The sequence below is a fragment of the Hoplias malabaricus genome, chromosome 2 (assembly GCF_029633855.1).
Source record: "Hoplias malabaricus isolate fHopMal1 chromosome 2, fHopMal1.hap1, whole genome shotgun sequence".
NCBI lineage: Eukaryota > Metazoa > Chordata > Actinopteri > Characiformes > Erythrinidae > Hoplias > Hoplias malabaricus.
Window position 1 is genome coordinate 2,483,840 of NC_089801.1, and position 20,131 is coordinate 2,503,970.

A 20,131-nucleotide genomic window follows, 5' to 3' on the forward strand; every position below is an offset into this window, starting at 1 on the left:
ATAATGTGTAATTAGACTAGTTGTGAGCAAAAATAATGTTGCATTTCAGAAAATGCTTTAATGTATGTTAAAATAAAGATACAATGAATAAAACGTTTACTGAAACTGTAAACATTGCTATCAGTGTCCAGCAGAGGTCGCCATAAACCGAGGCGTTTCAGGCATTATCAATCGACCTTGACCAAGCTCGAAAATCAGGCCTGGTAATCGAGTACCATCCGTCATTCCATCAGAAGCATCATGGCGGACCCGAATACAAAACAATCCAGCCAGAAAAGGTTTGTATTGCTTTTATCTTTATATAACTCTTTATTCGCCTGCACGGTTTGTCGGCTTATGTTATATTACTGTGCTACAAACGTTCTGTAAGTCAGTGTGTGTTTTAATTGTGTGAGTTTAGAGGACTAAAAAAGCCCCACCCCTGCTCCGAATATTCCTTTAATAAATAATGTTGTTCAGCAAATTATTAGTATTTTAACTGCCTTTTATTGTGTTGTGTGCAGTGTTAAGATTGCTGCTGGTGCCGTGGTGTGTGTGGAGAGTGAGATAAGAGGAGATGTGACGATTGGTAAGCGCTCAATAAATATTTATTAATTTCAGTAAGAGTTTTCATTTTTATTTGTCTATCCCGAGGTCCAAAAATGAGAATTCATAATTATCACAACTGTATTTCCAGCTTCCTTTTATCCTGCAGACTTTTTAAAGCCTGATGTATGTCACTGGGATCTGTTCTGGTTGACTGTATTTTATCCTGAAACTGTGCAAGTTAAAACACTGCTTACAACTTGAGTCTGATGTTTGGCTCATTGTGCAAATACAGTCTGTAACTTCACAACAATAGTGAACTTTACTGCAGGGAAAGGGTCAAGGTAAATATATGGTGGGCCACACATTTTATGTAGTTCACAAAGTTGTTTAACTCAAAAAAATATACATTTTATTGTATATTTTAAAATAAATTATTTTATTTGTAGGCAGTCTTGTAAAACATAAAAAAACATGCACAGGTAAAAAGATGAAAAATGACACATTAATTACAAAAGGGATGCTGTTTTTCATACTGTATTAAAAACCTCATCCCTTTAATATTATTCATTCATTGTCTGTAACCACCCATACAGATCAGGGTTGCGGCGGGTCCGGAGCCCACCTGGAATGAGAGGGCGCAAGGCAGGAACACACCCTGGAGGGGCGCCTGTCCCTCACAGGGCAACACAAGCTCACACACCGACCCACACACACACACAAACACACACTCACTCTTGAGTCGCCAATCCACCTACTAGTGTGTGTGTGTTTTTGGACCGTAGGAGGAAACCGGAGCACCCGGAGGAAACCCATGCAGACACAGAGAGAACACACCAAACCCCTCACAGACAGTCACCCGGAGTGGGACTTGAACCCACTACCTGCTGCACCACCGTGCCCACCCCTTTAATATTAACAGACATGAATTTTTGTCAGTAAACGGTTTGTATGTTTGTTTTTTTCAGGGCCGCGGACTGTGGTTCACCCCAAAGCTCGGATCATCGCTGAGGCTGGTCCCATCATCATAGGAGAGGGAAACCTGATCGAAGAGCAGGCTCTTATCATTAACAGGTAGAACCATGTTAGCCTTAGGTCACCATGCCCAATGCCAGTTGTCATGTAGAAGAATTTACATCAGGCTTCTTTGGGATCAAAGAGGGATTGGGGGCTTGGTGTAGTGCAACTTTTTGGAACTGCATTGAAACATTCCCTAGGTACAATGATTTTTATTCAGTTTTTAACACAAATACCTCTGTACAGAAATAACACTAATTTTTCAAGTACTGACTACATCTATGCGATGCCCATAATGCACCCTGTTTGTCAACAAATGAGAATTATTGTGCAGACAATAAAATGTCATCATATTGCCCAGCAATCTTTGTGTGCCTGTCTTCTTGTCTTTCTCTTTTATTCTATTTTTTATTAAGTTCTCACATTTTTACAGCTATCCTGAGAACATCATGCCTGACACAGAGGAAGTCGAACCCAAGACAATGACGATAGGCATAAACAATGTTTTTGAAGTTGGCTGTGGTAAGTTGCCATTAATTATCAGCTTTTATATAGCAGCAGTATTTATTGTCATTATCTTAAGTCGGGGCGGCACGGTGGCGCATCAGGTAGTGTGACAGTCACACAGCTCCAGGGACCTGGAGGTTGTGGGTTCGATTCCCGCTCCGGGTGACTGTCTGTGAGGAGTGTGGTGTGTTCTCCCTGTGTCTGTGTGGGTTTCCTCCGGGTGACTGTCTGTGAGGAGTGTGGTGTGTTCTCCCTGTGTCTGTGTGGGTTTCCTCCGGGTGACTGTCTGTGAGGAGTGTGGTGTGTTCTCCCTGTGTCTGTGTGGGTTTCCTCCGGGTGACTGTCTGTGAGGAGTGTGGTGTGTTCTCTCTGTGTCCGCGTGGGTTTCCTCCAGTTGACTGTCTGTGAGAAGTGTGGTGTGTTCTCCCTGTGTCTGCGTGGGTTTTCTTCCGGGTGACTGTCTGTGAGGAGTGTGGTGTGTTCTCCCTGTGTCTGTGTGGGTTTCCTCCGGGTGACTGTCTGTGAGGAGTGTGGTGTGTTCTCTCTGTGTCCGCGTGGGTTTCCTCCAGTTGACTGTCTGTGAGGAGTGTGGTGTGTTCTCCCTGTGTCTGCGTGGGTTTTCTTCCGGGTGACTGTCTGTGAGAAGTGTGGTGTGTTCTCCCTGTGTCTGCGTGGGTTTTCTTCCGGGTGACTGTCTGTGAGGAGTGTGGTGTGTTCTCCCTGTGTCTGCGTGGGATTCCTCCGGGTGACTGTCTGTGAGGAGTGTGGTGTGTTCTCCCTGTGTCCGCGTGGGTTTCCTCCGGGTGACTGTCTGTGAGGAGTGTGGTGTGTTCTCTCTGTGTCTGCGTGGGTTTCCTCCGGGTGACTGTCTGTGAGGAGTGTGGTGTGTTCTCCCTGTGTCCGCGTGGGTTTCCTCCGGGTGCTCTGGTTTCCTCCCACGGTTCAAAAACACGCTTTGGTAGGTGGATTGGCGACCCAAAAGTGTCCGTAGTGAATGTGTGTTGCCCTGTGAAGGACTGGTGCCCCCTCCAGGGTGTATTCCCGTCTTGTGCCCAATGATTCCAGGTAGGCTCTGAACCCACCGCGACCCTGAACTGAATAAGACTTACAGATAATGAAAATATCTTAGGTCGTAAATGTAACTGAACAGAGACAGATTGTATTGTGTGATTAAGGCTATTTTGTGAAATGTGTTCAGTTTCTCAGGCACTGAAAATTGGGGATAACAACGTCATTGAATCTAAAGGTAATTATATTTTCTTCCAGTTATTTTGGGGCATGTATATCTTATACAGCTGGATAGTCAGTGATATTTTAAATATTATATTGCTTTCATTATAATGGTTTATATACATCTGTATTATTTGAGACGAGTTGAAGAGTGCTATAGTATGATCATGTTATCACTGTAGAATAAAAGCCTTGTTAATCTGCATGAACACAATTACAGCAATTGAAATTACCAAATTCTTTTGACCTTTTGTAAACATTCCAGTAAAGAATAGACCAGTTTAAAAATGTTAAAGTTTGTTTTAACTTTCCCTTTTGAGAAAGTATCACTTAAAGGTAAATGATGTCCTTTTGTTCTGCCCACTCCAGCGGATGTGGGGAGGAACGTGATCCTGACGAGCGGCTGTATAATCGGAGCATGTTGTCAGGTGAACACCTGTGAAGTGATTCCTGAGAACACTGTGATCTATGGCTCCGGCTGCATGCGCCGCGTCCAGACAGAGAGACCTCAGGTGAAACAGACCCTCATGAATTTACTTATGATTAAAGTAGAAATATCATTATTTCTTTATATTTCATTTCTTTACTTTTTATTACTGTCGCTGAAACATTTAAGTTGATAGTAACTATTCATCCAGAAAGGGTTAATCTTTTTTACATAATTATTGTACACCATAAAAATATTCTCTGTGATGGCTACGGTTACAGTTAGGGACATATAAAAATCAATGGACACAGATATACTGTAATTAAATGGATCATTTTGTGTTTTCATCCTGAAACAGCCTCAGACTCTGCAGCTGGATTTTTTGATGAAGATTTTACCAAATTACCATCATCTGAAGAAGACAGTGAAGGGGAACTCCACTCCTGCCAGGAGCTAAACAGCAAAATTCAGTTTGTAGAATATCAACAAATGCTCCACGCTTGAATTCCCCCCTTTTCTTAGCTTTTTATTTCTCTATAGTCACAATAACATGAACAAATGACCCACTCCCTGATCTTACATTTCCTCAGTCTTATTTCCTCGTTTACTTGTCACTACAATTCAGAATTATTCTTTATGTTTTGTGTTTGTCTTTTTATTTGTTGCCTAACATTAAAGGGTTCAATATCCACTAAGTCTGATCCATTGTCTTTATAGATCTTGCAGTTGTGTGTAATGTCTATCAGATGGCAGCAAATTTCAGCATGAGATGGACAGCTTTAGACATTGAAATGAAAAAGGTAATGGTACTGAGAATGTATTAATCTGTATGGTATCTCATTAATAATTATGGGAGGTCTCGCTGCCGTTGTATTCTTAGCTGAACCTATGTGTGCTTTTAGGTCCTTTACACCTTTATTCGCTACACAAAACATGGAAATTTCTTTTTTAATTCATCCGAGAACTTACATTTCCGTTTCGGCATAGCTGCTCGAGATGAGGGTGGGTACATGAGCTTTGCCTGACGTAAACAAGGACTACTGACGTGCAGACTGACCAATTAAATGTTTACAGAGAAGGTTATCGACCAATAACGGTAGCTCTACAGTCAGACCGTCCAATCAGAAGATTTTAGGCTACTTCACCACGCCCCCTTCTCACTCAAGTGAACCAATCGGAGTAGGGGAGGGCGGGACTAGTTCGTGAACGAAACTTCTCGAAGTTCTATGTAAGCTCTAGAAAAACAAAATGCCGGACGTTTGTGAAATTTTTTTAAGTCTAAAAAAGAGGGTAAAAGAGGACGTCTGGTCACCCTAATTAAGTATAAACTTCCTAAGGCCTATTGGTCTTCATCCACTATTAGCCACATTAGCCTGTTGACAGTTTTTTGATTCATTGTGTTGATACATTTTCCACAAGTATAAGTTGCTTAAGTTTTCCATTATTTTAAGGTCATTTCCAAATAAAAAATGTATGTTTCCAGGTAAAGTGCAAAGCACATCTGGAACTGACTTGTAGCTAATTCATGTACTCAGTTCACGGTTATGAACTGTACCACAAAGGGCGCTATTTCTCATATACTCTTTCTCCAGAAGAGGGTGCAATTGCACTTTGAATAAATGTCACACTGTTTTCCATTTCAACCTTAGCAGATTTAATATTTTTTCCAGATACATATAGAATATCACTAATATCTGAAATTAAATCATTAAGGAGAATGTAAAAATATTTTATTGTCCATGATTTTGGAGCATTTTAATTTTGGTTCGTTTACTGTGAAAATAGAACATTTTAAGCGGCAGCTGGCATTAAATATTAAGATGAAATCTGCGGTAGTATTCGCAGATGTTTGCAAGAGAATGATCAGATGTTGGTGTGTGCCTCATGACAAGGTCAGTAATTTAGTGTGGTGTGTTATAAAGGCTTTGTGACAGATGACCTTTGGATTGTGGCCTCTCTCCTGCTGCAGAGCTGATGTGTGTGACCTACAGACTTCTGCACTTCCCACAGACTCTCAACAGAAATTATGAGCTTTAGTTCCTCTCTATAGAATGATGAAAAATGTTTAACTCCTGATTGGCTCAGGATTCAGTTTTATACACCCAATATGTTTCCAAACGTTTGTGCATACCTGCGAATTTTTGCTGATATGGAAGGCATTAATCAGAAGTTTGTTCCTCTTTTGCTGAAGTGACATCCTCTACTCTTCTGGGAAGGCTTTACACTCAATGTTAGAATGTTGCTGTGAGGATTGGATTACAATAAACCAGTGAGGTCACTGAGTAGTTCTGAATCCAAAATCAGCCCAGAGGTAGCTCCATCACTCCAGAGTACACAGTTACACTGCTCTTTGTGGTTCCAATCATCATTAAACCTTCCAATCTTGGCAATATAACTTAGAACATGGACAGTGAGCATTGAAACAAAGAGGTAGGCATTAATTTATTCATCTTCTGGAACAGATTATCCAGTTCAGGGCCGAGGCCTACCCTGGATCACTGGGCACAAGGTGGGAAAACACCCTGGAGGCATATAGTCAGCAACACAAAGTGAGATATGTGTGTTGTTTTCATATATATGAGAAAACACATTTATGTCCCTTGGTGTTGCTCACTTCCTGAGGTCATAGAAGACCCCTAAGCATTTGCTGGGTTAATGTATGTTAAGGTAATATCTGCCACTGTGGTCACTTCTAGCTCAGTCATTCTCTCCTGCCCCCTCTCTTCATAAAAGGTGATGTGGGATGAATACATGTGCTGTTCATTTGCTATCACATTGTCTAGGTGAATGCTGTAGATTGCATAAACAGGTGTTCATAAATTCATTGTCTGTAAGCACACACTCACACCTGTGGATACTTTTGAGTCGCCAGTCCACCTACCTGCTGGAGGAAACCCATGCAGACACGGGGAGAACACACCACACTCCTCACAGACAGTCACCCGGAGGAAACCCACGCAGACACAGGGAGAACACACCACACTCCTCACAGACAGTCACCCGGAGGAAACCCACGCAGACACAGGGAGAACACACCACACTCCTCACAGACAGTCACCCGGAGGAAACCCACGCAGACACAGGGAGAACACACCACACTCCTCACAGACAGTCACCCGGAGGAAACCCACGCAGACACAGGGAGAACACACCACACTCCTCACAGACAGTCACCCGGAGGAAACCCACGCAGACACAGGGAGAACACACCACACTCCTCACAGACAGTCACCCGGAGGAAACCCACGCAGACACAGGGAGAACACACCACACTCCTCACAGACAGTCACCCGGAGGAAACCCACGCAGACACAGGGAGAACACACCACACTCCTCACAGACAGTCACCCGGAGGAAACCCACGCAGACACAGGGAGAACACACCACACTCCTCACAGACAGTCACCCGGAGGAAACCCACGCAGACACAGGGAGAACACACCACACTCCTCACAGACAGTCACCCGGAGGAAACCCACGCAGACACAGGGAGAACACACCACACTCCTCACAGACAGTCACCCGGAGGAAACCCACACAGACAGAGAGAACACACCACACTCCTCACAGACAGTCACCCAGAGGAAACCCACACAGACACAGAGAGAACACACCAAACTCCTCACAGACAGTCACGCGGAGGAAATCCACGCAGACACAGGGAGAACACACCACACTCCTCACAGACAGTCACCCGGAGGAAACCCACACAGACACAGGGAGAACACACCACACTCCTCACAGACAGTCACCCGGAGGAAACCCACACAGACACAGGGAGAACACACCACACTCCTCACAGACAGTCACCCGGAGGAAACCCACGCAGACACAGGGAGAACACACCACACTCCTCACAGACAGTCACCCGGAGGAAACCCACGCAGACACAGGGAGAACACACCACACTCCTCACAGACAGTCACCCGGAGGAAACCCACGCAGACACAGGGAGAACACACCACACTCCTCACAGACAGTCACCCGGAGGAAACCCACGCAGACACAGGGAGAACACACCACACTCCTCACAGACAGTCACCCGGAGCGGGACTCGAACCCATAACCTCCACGTCCCTGGAGCTGTGTGACTGTGAAACCTACCTGCTGCACCACTGTGCCAAGTAGAGAATAATGAAAAGATGCTTATGGAAAGTGACAGATCCTTTCAAAAGGAAAAGCAAATGCCTATTGTCATTACAGTGAAATGTTCATGAAGCATGAACACAGGGGAAGAGTCCAGTTTCTCCCTGATCTATCGATCTGTTCACTCTCCATTACGCCTGATGTACTCCAGTGAGTTTGAAGCTCATTCTGCCTGACAGACTTATTTATTTTATCACAGTGACCCCAAAAAGATGAGCTCAACATTTGATATTATTAAATTAAATATGTCTAATATGATAGGTTTGTTATGTTCATAATTCATATTACTTTTATTTCATTCTGTTTTTCGTATAATCCATCCACACTCATTGCTCTTTTTTTCACTCTTCTTCTCTTGCTCTGTCTTTCTCTACCTGTTATTCACAGTCATCCACACAGTGTCCGAAACGGCCCTATTCACTGTATAGTACATTTTTGTGGTTCTGCCATTTTGTAGTAGTGTAGGAAAACATAGTGAACAATTTTCAGCGCACTCAAACAATCCCACAATGCACTGCAAAGAGTAGTGTACAACCCATATACACTAACAGATATCAGATTACCCATAATCCACTGCTCAGTTTTGTAAAAAACCCACATGAGGTAGTGTCCGAAATCATACACTACTCTCCTGAATTCAGTTCCCTATGAAGTGAACAACATAGGGAATAGCTAATAGGGAGCCATTTTGGACACAGGGCCAGTCTCATCCTCAGTCTTGTCTTTCTGTCTCTCCAGAATTAATTCTCTCTCTCTCTCTCTCTCTCTCTCTCTCTCTCTCTCTCTCTCTCTCTCTCCCTCTCTCTCTCTCTCTCTCTCTCTCTCTCTCTCTCCCTCTCTCTCTCTCTCTCTCTCTCTCATCTTTAACACTCTCTGACCTATAAAAACATAACCTTTGTGTTCTAAAGTATAACAGTGAATTTCTCCACTGTGCGATGGACAACAAGAGAGGAAATAAAAAGCAGAAGATTATATCTGTTTATTATATGATCCAAATTACTATCAAACATGCCAGTGTCACTACAGTTCTGACAACCATCCAGCATCCAAATATGACCCGTTCTGACAAGGTCCTGACCCTTGAAGAACAGAGTGAAATGGGGCTGGAAATGTATGCAGAGCAACAGATGGACTCCACACCGTAATTGTAGAAACACAAAGTTCTCGTGTATGGTCAGTGGAGTTGAAAAATTGGACAATCAGTATAGAAACATGGAGGTGGTTTTAATGTTATGGTTGTTGAGTGTATGTATCTCCAGTAAAATACTTAAAGATTACTGTATGGTTAAAGAGAGTAGGCCCAGGCTCCTCTGTTTAATGGGGGATGTTGACATTTGGTGGAATTAGTCACAGATCGGGGTCAGTAAGAAAGTCACGTGAATGGGGATTACACACACACACACACACACACACATATACACACACAGTGGTGCTGTGATAAAGAAAGTGTGTGTGGAGGATGTTTTCTTATAAAGCTTTGGGCTGAGTTTCATTAGAGCGCTGTACTGCACTGGGGTTCAGCACAGCAATAACATTGTAACACAAGAATAACACACCTCTACACACAACTAGACAAACACAGTGATAACACAACTCTATAACACTGTAACACACCGAAAACACAGTAACACTACATTGCTACTTGAATTAAAAAAACATTAATTTTTTATTATTTTGTTTATCTGGTCTCTTTTTTCTCTCCCACACTCTCAATTGCTCTGGGTTTCTTTTATTCACTGTCATACTCTGTCTGTTTTACAACTCTCTCTCTCTCTCTCTCTCTTTCAATCTTTTAAATCAATTCAGTTAAATTTAAGGAAGCTTTATTGGCATTAACTTGTAAGTTACAGTACTGCAAAAGCATTAAAGTAAACATTCATTCCGACATATTAATATCGTGGTGTGATCATCTATGTACACTGTATTTACACTGTGTTTAATTATATATTCTGTGTGTCACTTTAGGCACTGTTGTTGTGCTGTACGCTGTGCTAACCCACTGTCCTCAGACTGTGGCACTCCTGTACACATCAGAGCAGTGCTCCGTCAGCGATCTTCCTCTCTCCCTCTCTCCCTCCCTCTCTCAATCTATCACTCATTGTCTCTCACATGTAAACTTTATGAAGCTGTAAAAGTGCACTAGAGGTCATGGTGAATAATTTGACCCCCCCCCCTCTCTCTCTCTCTCTGTATGTCTTTTTCACTCTCCTTTTTACTTCCTTTGTCTTTCTCGTCTCTCTGAAGGCAGTGAAAAAGAACGATATCATGTTTTTGTGTATTGTGAGCAGCTGGAGTATCTCTACTTCCATTCATAGTACACTCTACTCTCTCCCTGTCCCTCCCCTTCTCTCTCTCTCTGTCTCTCTCTCTCTCTCTCTCCCTCTCTCTTTCTCTCTGTCTTTCCTCCATGCCCTCCTTTGTTCTCTCCGTGACTCAGGTGAACAGAATGTTAATTTTATCACATCACCTCACATAAAATCTGTTTAAAAAACACTACCCACTTTTTTATTCGACCACATAAGTAGAATATTAGACAATGTGATCAAAATTCTGTACAGTTAAATGGTTAGGATTTAAACAAACACATTGAGGGTGATTTCTTGCTGCAGTCAATTCTACAGAAGTGTACTTAGTCAGAATTTAATCATAGTGAGGGTGAAGGGAACCAGACATCTGCCTCTATAAGTTCCACACAGCAAGTTATTCAATAGAAGGGCCTATAAATGCCCCATTTACCACCATCAGCTCCACATTTCTCTACAAACCCCAACAAAATACTCACAGTTAGTATGTTAACATCTCAAAAAAAATGTATTACTATAGATGAATTGTCCTTTATGCTCGGAAAGATATGAGCTCTTTAAAAACAATTACACCTTGTAAGTAAAGGTAAAACCGGAGTATAAATGTGGGTTAATGCTTAATCTTGTGGCCACAAAGTTTAAACTGAGCTAGAGTGAACGAGTTGAACAGTAACAACAGACATACACCTTTGTTACTGAGATTCTTTCCTCAATTCGTGGTACCATTCTTACACTTGAATGAAACTGCAGCAGAAAGGCGTTTTTGTTTGTATTCCCACCCGTTTTGAGACAAAGTCCCGCCTCTTATACGCTGTGATTGGTTGTTATTCGACCTACACTTATGATTCGATTAGCTCGTACTGGTTGCTCGCCAACAGTGGTAAATAACCAAGCCTAGCCTAGGAGGAGGAGCGCGAGTGAGCGCTATCAGCCAATCACAGCGCAGGAGAGGCGGGCCTTATGCCGAATACGGGTAGATAGAACGTAAGGAAAAAACCGTTACGCTAAACGAAGTCTTCACTCGTTCAACTCGCTCCTGAGGAAAGAAAACTACAACGATATAAAAAGACCGACAACAGGCACAAATACATCAAAAGCTTCAAAACAAACACATATCTCTTCAGAAAGCGAACCATTTTATGCGCGGAGTGAGTCATATTTACAAATGAGTGGAGATACTGCGCTTTATTCGACGATTTTAGAGTAAATTTGATGACTGGTCGTAACGGTCTAAACGGTCAGTTGAGTGAGTTGAGTGAGAGAAGGAAGGATTGAAAAAAGATGAACAACAAAAATGACAAAGAAAACGAAAGCAGTGAATACAGCAACCACGACGAGGAGGTAACTTTACCCTTTGTCTTTCCTCACTTTTATTAGTACAGTGAGTTTCTGATGAGATGTCAGTGTCTGAACACCATTAAAAATTGCATGATTTTTATTAAATTACGTCTCTAATCAAGTTTCTTTTACGCTTAAGTTGGCCATAATCTTTCAGTTTCCATTTCTACAAGCTCAAGAAGCCTTACATGAGATGTCAGCATCAGTAACTCAGCACTAGCTACGTTAGAAATAATATTAACCCTATACACGCTATGCAGCTATCAATTTTTAGAGTTGTTTTCCACTTTATTGCGTACATCCAAATCCAAAATGGCTGGCTTTGCCTAACTTTTATTTTTGTTAGAAAGTCCTAGGTAGGATTCCAGTGTCAGTAACGCAATTACAATATTGTGAAATTGCATCGTTCTTCAAGTTTCTTTTCCACTTAAGAGTATAAGTGTGTATCTAACTAGTGCTATGTTTGTCTGTAAACATTTAGATTAGAAATTAGAAATTATTTTAGGTTCCCCAGTATGATATCAGCATAAGTAAATGAGGTTTTGTCAAGTATTAGTAAAAGAATGATACGTAAAGTTTTACGAGCAGTATGTATTGATTTTATTTAATAGAGAAACACATTTATAATATATTTCATAGCAGAACATAACAGACTCGCATTTAAGTTTAAAGGAAACAGCAGAAATACAAGCAAAAATTTAGCTCCCCTGTTTTTGCAGAATTTAATTTGAGGGGAAAATAAATATTAAATGTTGAATGTGTGTACATTTTATGTTCAGTTTGTCCTTGAGTATCAATACATTGTTAAAAATTGTGCTTTCTGTAGCACATGAGTACTTAAACTAAAAAAAAAAACAAAAAAACAAAAACGTGCAGTTACCAGAACTGAACAGACACATTACTTTCTCTTTACATTGGTTTTTAAAAGTGTCAATGTTGGTGGTAACATCTGTAAGTGAATAAAATCAACATTCAATTAAAAAAATTGATCCCAGACTCATCTGTAGTGAAGTTTCTTGTACAAATGTAGTGGACTAACTGCTGTAAACCTGTGACCAAATGGCCATGAACGCACATCTATTCAATAATTGACCAAAAATCATGACTCTTCCTGTAAAAAAAAATCACTTTGAACTGCCTGTGTGCCAGAGTTATGTGTTGGGGAAAGTTGAACATTGATGAGCTGTTAGTCATAAATAGTTAAAAATAGTTTTAAATCTATTTTTTAATCCAGTATCCAAGCGGAGTGTTTATTTGTGTATCCATGTTGGGCTTGTTCTTTTGTCAGATAAGCTGGCCGTGTGCCTGGTGTTCATTTGAAAAATCTGTGTAAAGGGCCTTTGCAATCTTATGCTGCATCAGATTTCCCTATTAAGAGCATAGCCATCAGTTCCCAGTCATTTTTTTTTTGGCTAAGGCTCTGTGATTTCTGCAATATCCTGATCTTCCATTGAGAGCCAAGAGATAGGGCATGTGCCAGAGGGATTAGATGTCATAGATTGACATTTTGGGATTTGCATTGTTTTACATGGCTATACTTTTCTGACTGCTTGATGTTTTCATATGAATGGTCAGGTGAAGCTTTGTCCCTTTTCACATAAAACACATGTTTTCTTTTGCTTCGTCATCTCTCACTGTTTGGTGTGGGAGTACTATCCAAAAGGAAAATTGTGCCCACAACAATGATATGGATTTTAAGAACATTTTCCATTTGCTATTTAAAAACAATGTTTTGTGGCGCAGTTCCTAAACCTAAGTGAGTATATATATGCATGAGTGACTGAATTATAAGCAATTTCCAAAGTACTACTTTGCTGTTATTTGATGGTAGTTCTAGTGTGTTGATCACCCGTACCTGAGCTCGTCTGTCTTTGCCTTTAGGGCAAGAACAAATCTCTTTTAAATGCACACATCTCCTTGCAGTTACAGACATTGTGCAGTGTAATTATACAGTACTCAATCACTAGGATATTGCCTGGATTGAGTTCTCAAAGTCGTAGTATTTTTCTCTTTGTTCTCCAATGCCAAGGGTCTTTGGGTTTGTGAATAGTACTATAAATTGTGCATATAATTATTAAAATGATTGTTATTATTGTTATTGTGATTTTGGGAGCTTTTGAAGGGCTATGCAAGGTATTTCAGTTAAGTACATTTTTATTTGTTGTTTTTGCTATTTTTTTTTTTTAAGTTTATTCTTGATTGTTCAATTCACCTCCAGAATAATAAATGAAAATTCTAATATTGCGAAACATGTTCGGAACATAATTGTTTAGAACATTGTACAGTATTGAGAAGCATTTATTTCACGGATTTGTTCCCTATTTTGTATTTTAGTTTTAAATAATGCTACACAGCGATATAGACGAGAATCCAAAAGCAATACCAACACAAAGATTGACAGCAGGTAGTTACCCATTAAAGATGTGGTTGTAGACTTTTAACTTACAGAGTTATAACCACAAAGTCCCAACTGAAGTAAAGTAAGCTCGTATACGGCCATGCTCTGTGTTTCTGTCCAGAAACAAATTTTTGTTTTTGTTGATCAATTTGATTGCAGTGCGGTGTTAGGTAGCAATGTGTTTGATATCAAAGTAATTATGCTCCTTGCTTCAGTATACAGGCAGTTCCAATCAGTCAGAGATTACTTTCTTTCCAGGAAAACAGGACAAGCGGAATCAAAACAAAAGCCCTGATCAGGTCCAGAAAAGTTCATACAGCTGTGATCAGCTTCTCTCGTAAATTCAGGAACGTCAAACTATATTCCGTGTCTTGATTTAGCTTGAAGGCTGGTGGTCTGTAGCCTGTTGGAGGCTTTTTGATTTGCACTGTGTTTTCTCAGCTCTTGTATGTGTTTTAAAGAAGCAGTCAGTCATTTTCGAATGTGACTTTTCTTCATGTTATGAAACAGTAACAGAGATTCTTTATTAAATCTGTTTTAAAAATGGCAGCCACTATTTGGGGGGCCCATCCTGTAGAACATAAACTGATACATTAAGGGGCATGTAAACTATTTGATTCTTCATCTCATGTAAGTTTAACTTAGAAATAAATAATAAACAGTCACTTTCATAAATGTAATTTACTATTTTAAAGTGGTAAAAATGAAAAAAAAAAAACCTTCTTAACTTTCAACAGAAGTTATTGTAAAAATAATTTTATTCCAAGTCATTTTGGAGCATTTCTATTGGTCCATTCATCATGAAATTTTCACTGAATATGAAGGACAGGTACTGTGTTCAACTGATGTAGTAAACTGTTATGGGCATCGATGTTGCTAACTAAAAATCAACAAATATGGAGATGCATGTGTATCTGTAATGTATTACTGTTAATGTTAACTATAATGTATTATTTTTGGACAGCATTAATACAAAAATAAAAGGCAAACAAAACAACTCTCAGCTGCATTTGTGGGAATCTCCCCTTAATGTCACATAGAAAACAAGGTTTTGGCTCCTCATCAGAGCTGGGATTGAATTGAACTGAATGTTGATTCCAGCATCTCCAGTGATGGTGGAGGGTCATGTGACTTTGATGACCTTTCATGAAATTTTTTTTCTTGCTGGAAGATCTTTGATGCCATCAGACAGGGCAAGCTGAAGTTGATTTGGTGGAGTTTGTATGTGTTTCCCACTGTGAGTGTGTGTGTGTGTTTGGGGTGGGGGGGGGGGGGGGGGGGAGTGGATGTGTGTATATGTGTGTTTTCCTGTTCTCTGTGGTTTTGACTCCCTCTGTGAAACTAGATATAAATTTGTGGGGGAGGAGGAATGGAGAATTTTACCAAAAATGCAGTTTTATTTGCAAATCTTCATCATGTAAATCAGCTTTCACACCACTTAGAAAATTAGAAAATTAGCATACTGCTTTATGCAAAGGTATGATGAAGGGTTTGTTCCCAAAAACCCAATAGTTCTCTTTTAAGCTTTGTTTTTAGTTGAGAATGGATAGATGGCCAGTATATTTTAGACATGTGCCCATTCATTTCCATTGAAATGAGGGTAGTAATCAGGAGATTGTTAATCTTTATTGCAGTAATATTCCCTACTCTTCTGCATAGGTTATACACTAGATGTGATGTCAGGTCTGGCACTGTTGGATGACTAGTTCTGGATCATCCTAAAAGTGCTGAATGGAGAGCCATTACTCAGTAGCATAGCAAGGGTGATACAATATAAAAATATGCATTGGCCTCTGAGCAGATGAGCCTTGTGGCCCTAATAAAATGTGTTGCTATAATTTTCTAAATATATTTGTCGTATATTTTAGGTGTAAGGGAACGTTTTTAAATTTCAAACCCATTGATTCACCTCCAGCTTCACAAGGCTTTGATCAGTCTGTCCTCAAGGTTTTTTATTTGGATCACTGAAGATCAAGTGCTGTACCAGCTGTGTTTCTGAATATTTTGTTTCATGAACTTGCCTCAGTAAAGAATGAGCCTGTGTTGTCTGTCATGGAAAGTGCAGAAATGAGTCCTATGCAAATTTGTGATATGATGAAATTAAAATTGCAGACTCCTGTAGATTCAGGAACGGAACCCTATTTCAAACCTATTTCTGTTTTCAGGACGATAATAAGGATGAGGAGAGGATGTTTAAAGACGAGGATACATATATACACTTTTTATTTAATGTACAGGCACATTTGTCTTTAGGTTTATCTCACGATTTCTTAAAATAAAAAGTGCTCTGTGAGGAAATTGAATACTTTTTAGGAACCATAGAACCATATTTGACATTGGGAATGGTTGCCTTTAGTGCTTTTGCAGCTGCTCCACAGCATACAACAACATTTATGTTACATTTATATTTAAGGCATTTATGGTGAATGCATGGAATGCATGGAAAGTAGCGGTGTTATTCAGTAAATTATACCAACAGCAACCAACAAATGTAGATATACGGACTCAGCGATTTATTTTGTAGTGAAAAAAGCATGATTAGATGTTTGTTCCTAATTGTTCAGCCATAATTATACAGTATGTTGTCCTAAGGTTTACCAGGGAAATTGAACCCAATAACAAACAGTTAAGGGCAGCATGGTGGCATCATTGTGTTTGAGTGTGTGGAGTTTGATGTGTTCTCCCTGTGTCTGCATGGGTTTATTTGAGTGCTTTTGTTTTCTCAGACAGGCCATATATACGTTGGCAGATGAATTGGCTATGTGAAATTGACCAAATGTGTGTGTGTGTGTGTGTGACTGGGTGTGTGTGACTGGGTGTGATGCTCTGTAATGGACGTTTTTCTTCCTTACATGCAGTGATACTTTGGACCCAGCGTGTTCCTGATCAGGATGGAACATGAAGCTTGTGTTGATAACATATATCTTTAGATGAGTTCAACCAATCAGAAGCAACCAAACACGCATAACATCACCCACACAAAACTAATGAATTTATAGAACAATGCAGTTTATTAAATTGAAAAATCTAAATTATTTTTTCCCCAAGAGTAGGGATGATTTTACAGATATACTTGTACACGAAGTGTGACGACCTTTGAAAACGGTCATCTTTAGTGTGTGTGTGTGTGTGTGTGTGTAGCCCTTCTGTGTCACTATACATTTCAGCAGTGGGGCAGATGTTCCTCTGCATTTATAATGTGTCTCTGTTAAACTGCTCTTTGCCTTTCTACCCCTCAGATGTCTCAGGTTTATTTTTAACACCGCTGGGGGAATTGTCATCTTATCTTGGCCATTTGTCAGCCCGACGACAAGAGGCATTCAAATAGACAACAAGGCTTAGCATCAAAAACGGCTGTTGGAGAAAGTGTCGCTAGAGAGAGAGAGAGAGAGAGAGCGAGCGAGAGAGAGAGAGAGAGAGAGCGCGAGAGAGAGAAAGAGAGAGAGAGAGCGTGCGTGCGTCTGTAACAGTCTGCTTTTATTCTTCTGGATCTTCAGAAGTGTCTCAGTGACAAAAGGAGAAAGTGTGGGTTTTGTTTTTGAGAGTTTGTTGAAAGTCCTGTGTTTCGTCTTGTCTCGTGTTGTCTTGTCTTGTGATATGGTTTACGCAGCAGCAGGAAATAAACATCTTTTGTTCTGTAATTCATTTTCCTTGTTGATATTTCGTCCCCAAGAGTACATCCGAATTTATCTGTATTTATCCTTTCAGGGTCATACTCTCACAGTGTCTTTATACAGCTGAACTTTTGTTTCTCCCGTCTCTTTCCCTCTCTGCTTCTCTCTCTTTTCTCATTGTCTTTCTGTAATCCTTTTTCTCATTCTATTGCTCTGTCTCTTCCTCACTCCTCTCTGCTTTATTTCTTCACCCACTTTTCCTCTATTTTAATTTCTGTCTTTTTCTTGCTTTGTCTCTCTTTGCTTTCTGTGTAATTTAGGGGTGAGCAATATGGCCCTACAATAATGTAACAAACAGATGTAACAAACATTAAAAAAAAATCTGTAAACATTTGCTTGTTTTGTAAACTGTAACTTACCAAGATTCTGATTTTGTATGAAACAATAATGTAACATATAAATCTACCACTCAACCAAAATACAGAAGATTGTGTGTGTGCATATCAACAGCAAACGTAAACAATTATACAAAAAGTAACCTTATAAATTCACAGTAAATAACAAAACAAACAGAATAGTTGCTGTGCTGAGTCATTATGTAAACAAATCAGAATATCACGATTATTACGATATTACGATAACGAAATTACGACCATATTATCGCGAACGATACGATATGGCACAGCCCTAGTGTCATTTTGTTTATATCCATCCCTTTTTGCCCTTCCTCTATCTGTCTCTCACTACCTCTCTGGCTCTGTTTTGATCTCCCTCCCCCACCCTCCCTTTCCCTCATTTTCTCAGAACGGGCTAATAAAATTATCTCAGTATCCATGAGAGTGTTAGCTTACTTTGGAATATCATTTTCGGTGGGTGATCGCCATATGATATGTGAGGAACAGTAAAGGTCATTATGTGCAAAAACTCAGAAATGTTGATATTATGATTTTTTTAGTTGAACTTGCCGAGATGGAAAAGAAGTAACTGATTAAGAAAAAATAGAGATATTTTTATACTAGTTTATTCCCATGCATTAAATACTTCAATGTCACGTTATTAATTTAATTTTTTTTAGATTTTCACCAGCGAATGCAAATAAAGAAACTAGCTTAAAGATTCTGTCAATAAATAGTGATTATTGACTCATGACTGGGATAATTTGTAAGAAGTTTGGTATTTTCTTTGTTCAGTTTAAAGACTGATGTCACCGTGTTTGTAAGAGCCTCCTAATGAATAACTTTCTTTCTATGAAGTTTTTGGTAAAATATTTGGATATGTCTGCTGCTTCTGTTCCAATTAGTGTAGTGTTGGTTTCAAAATTAGTATAATTTGATTCTTCCATGGTTCAATGTACAGATATTTTAATCCTTTCCTCTCATTATCCCATTTTTGTCCTCCCTCATGGTTTGTGCTCAGAGAGTGAGCATGCATGACCTCAGCAACAAAAAGCCCCTTTTATGGTCATGAGTCATAAAGAGAGAGAGAGAGAATATAACGAGACATGAGCCTCAGCCTGACTGCTCAGCTGAGTTTAAGAGTTGTTAGTCAGGTGAGTGTGTCTCATTGTGTGTATGTGTGGGTGTTCATCCAGTCAGTAAGGGTGTGTTCAGTCATCCATTCGTCCAACACCACTATCAGTAAAGAAATCAGTAACAAAAGAAGAATAGAGGTTGAGAGGAGAGAGCAGGAGAAATGGTAGTCAGGTACAGTAACCCAGAAGTCTGACTATTAAAGTATTTCAAACTAGGTGTTGGTTCATTACTGTGAGGATTTGATGGCAGCCTCTTAAAACTAGTGAAATCAGGTACTGATGTGAAGTTCCACACAGTTCCACAGTTTCAAAAGCTCTGTATTTGGAGCGTTATTCCTCTCTATCCCATGTTTGTCATTGGGCATGTGACCTTAGACACGTGTGGCTGCTTCAAGGAGTCACTTTTTTTTTTCTTCTTTTTTTTTTCAGTGCTTGTCAGTGGAGATTATGAAAGCCATTGCAATTGAAAGGTTGTGTCACCAATGTGTGAAACCTAAGCTTATTAAAATGGTTGTCTTGGACATAAAGCATTGTTTCCTAGGCAAGGAATGTGTGCTGAAGCCATTAGCAGGGGATATACTAGCAATAGATTTTTATATTTTATATTTGCATATTAAACCATATTTTTACACGTTTAGTTAATGGTCTTTATTTTAATTTGCTAATCCTAAACACTTTAAAATAAATGTTTGAACATTTCTCAGAGGATCTAACTGCATTCAGCCACAAAAATGTTAGTGAGATCTTTTTTTTTTTCCATTATCCCATTTATCTATGCTCTCCTGGACACAACACCTCTCAAGCTGCCCCGAGATGTGAGTTTACACCCATCCAGCTGAGTGTTAATTCCCCTCTCGCAACTGTGAGATTCCTCTGGCTCGAACTCAGATAAGATCATATCGGAGACGAGGTGATACAGGCAGAAAACCGGCCTATCACAGCACACCGTTGCTTAGTTACCTGTGTTTGTTTTGGTAGGATTTTTAGTGATGGATTTCACACAGGTTTCACGTGGCTGCACACACACAGAACGTGTGCAGTGTGTACCACCGTGCCGATAATCTCTGTTAAAATACAGTTCCTGACACTTTTATT

At 40.0% G+C, this 20,131-nt stretch overlaps 2 protein-coding genes across 4 annotated transcripts in view; both read left to right on the forward strand.

Annotated features, from left to right (window-relative positions):
- Positions 1–181: 181 nt before the first annotated feature.
- On the forward strand, positions 182–4,402 carry dctn6 (dynactin subunit 6). Of its 2 annotated transcripts, none has more exons than XM_066661489.1 (7): positions 182–278; positions 504–568; positions 1,494–1,599; positions 1,976–2,064; positions 3,248–3,295; positions 3,649–3,791; positions 4,065–4,401. In XM_066661489.1, exons 1-7 carry the CDS (start codon positions 241–243, stop codon positions 4,161–4,163), a joined length of 588 nt encoding a protein of 195 aa, XP_066517586.1. In that variant the 5' UTR covers positions 182–240; the 3' UTR covers positions 4,164–4,401. The 2 variants fall into 2 exon arrangements, with proteins under 2 accessions (XP_066517586.1, XP_066517587.1); XM_066661490.1 differs by lacking the exon at positions 182–278 and adding an exon at positions 298–365 and having other exon boundaries at positions 4,065–4,402.
- A 6,769-nt stretch (positions 4,403–11,171) lies between these two features.
- rbpms (RNA binding protein, mRNA processing factor) overlaps positions 11,172–20,131 on the forward strand; it is a 54,292-nt gene continuing 45,332 nt past the window's right edge. For both annotated transcript variants that reach the window (XM_066652146.1, XM_066652137.1), the window contains exon 1: positions 11,172–11,496. In XM_066652146.1, coding sequence (XP_066508243.1) covers positions 11,437–11,496 — 60 coding nt within the window. In that variant the 5' untranslated portion in view covers positions 11,172–11,436. The remainder of the gene's footprint in view (positions 11,497–20,131) is intronic.

What these genes read in the sequence shown, in the direction of transcription:
- dctn6 (XM_066661489.1), top strand. Translation starts at nt 241, where the DNA reads ATGGCGGACCCGAATACAAAACAATCCAGCCAGAAAAG. An exon ending in CAGGCTCTTATCATTAACAG is followed by an intron (nt 1,600 to 1,975) that starts GTAGAACCATGT and finishes ACATTTTTACAG; the next exon opens with CTATCCTGAGAACATCATGC. An exon ending in TGTTTTTGAAGTTGGCTGTG is followed by an intron (nt 2,065 to 3,247) that starts GTAAGTTGCCAT and finishes AAATGTGTTCAG; the next exon opens with TTTCTCAGGCACTGAAAATT.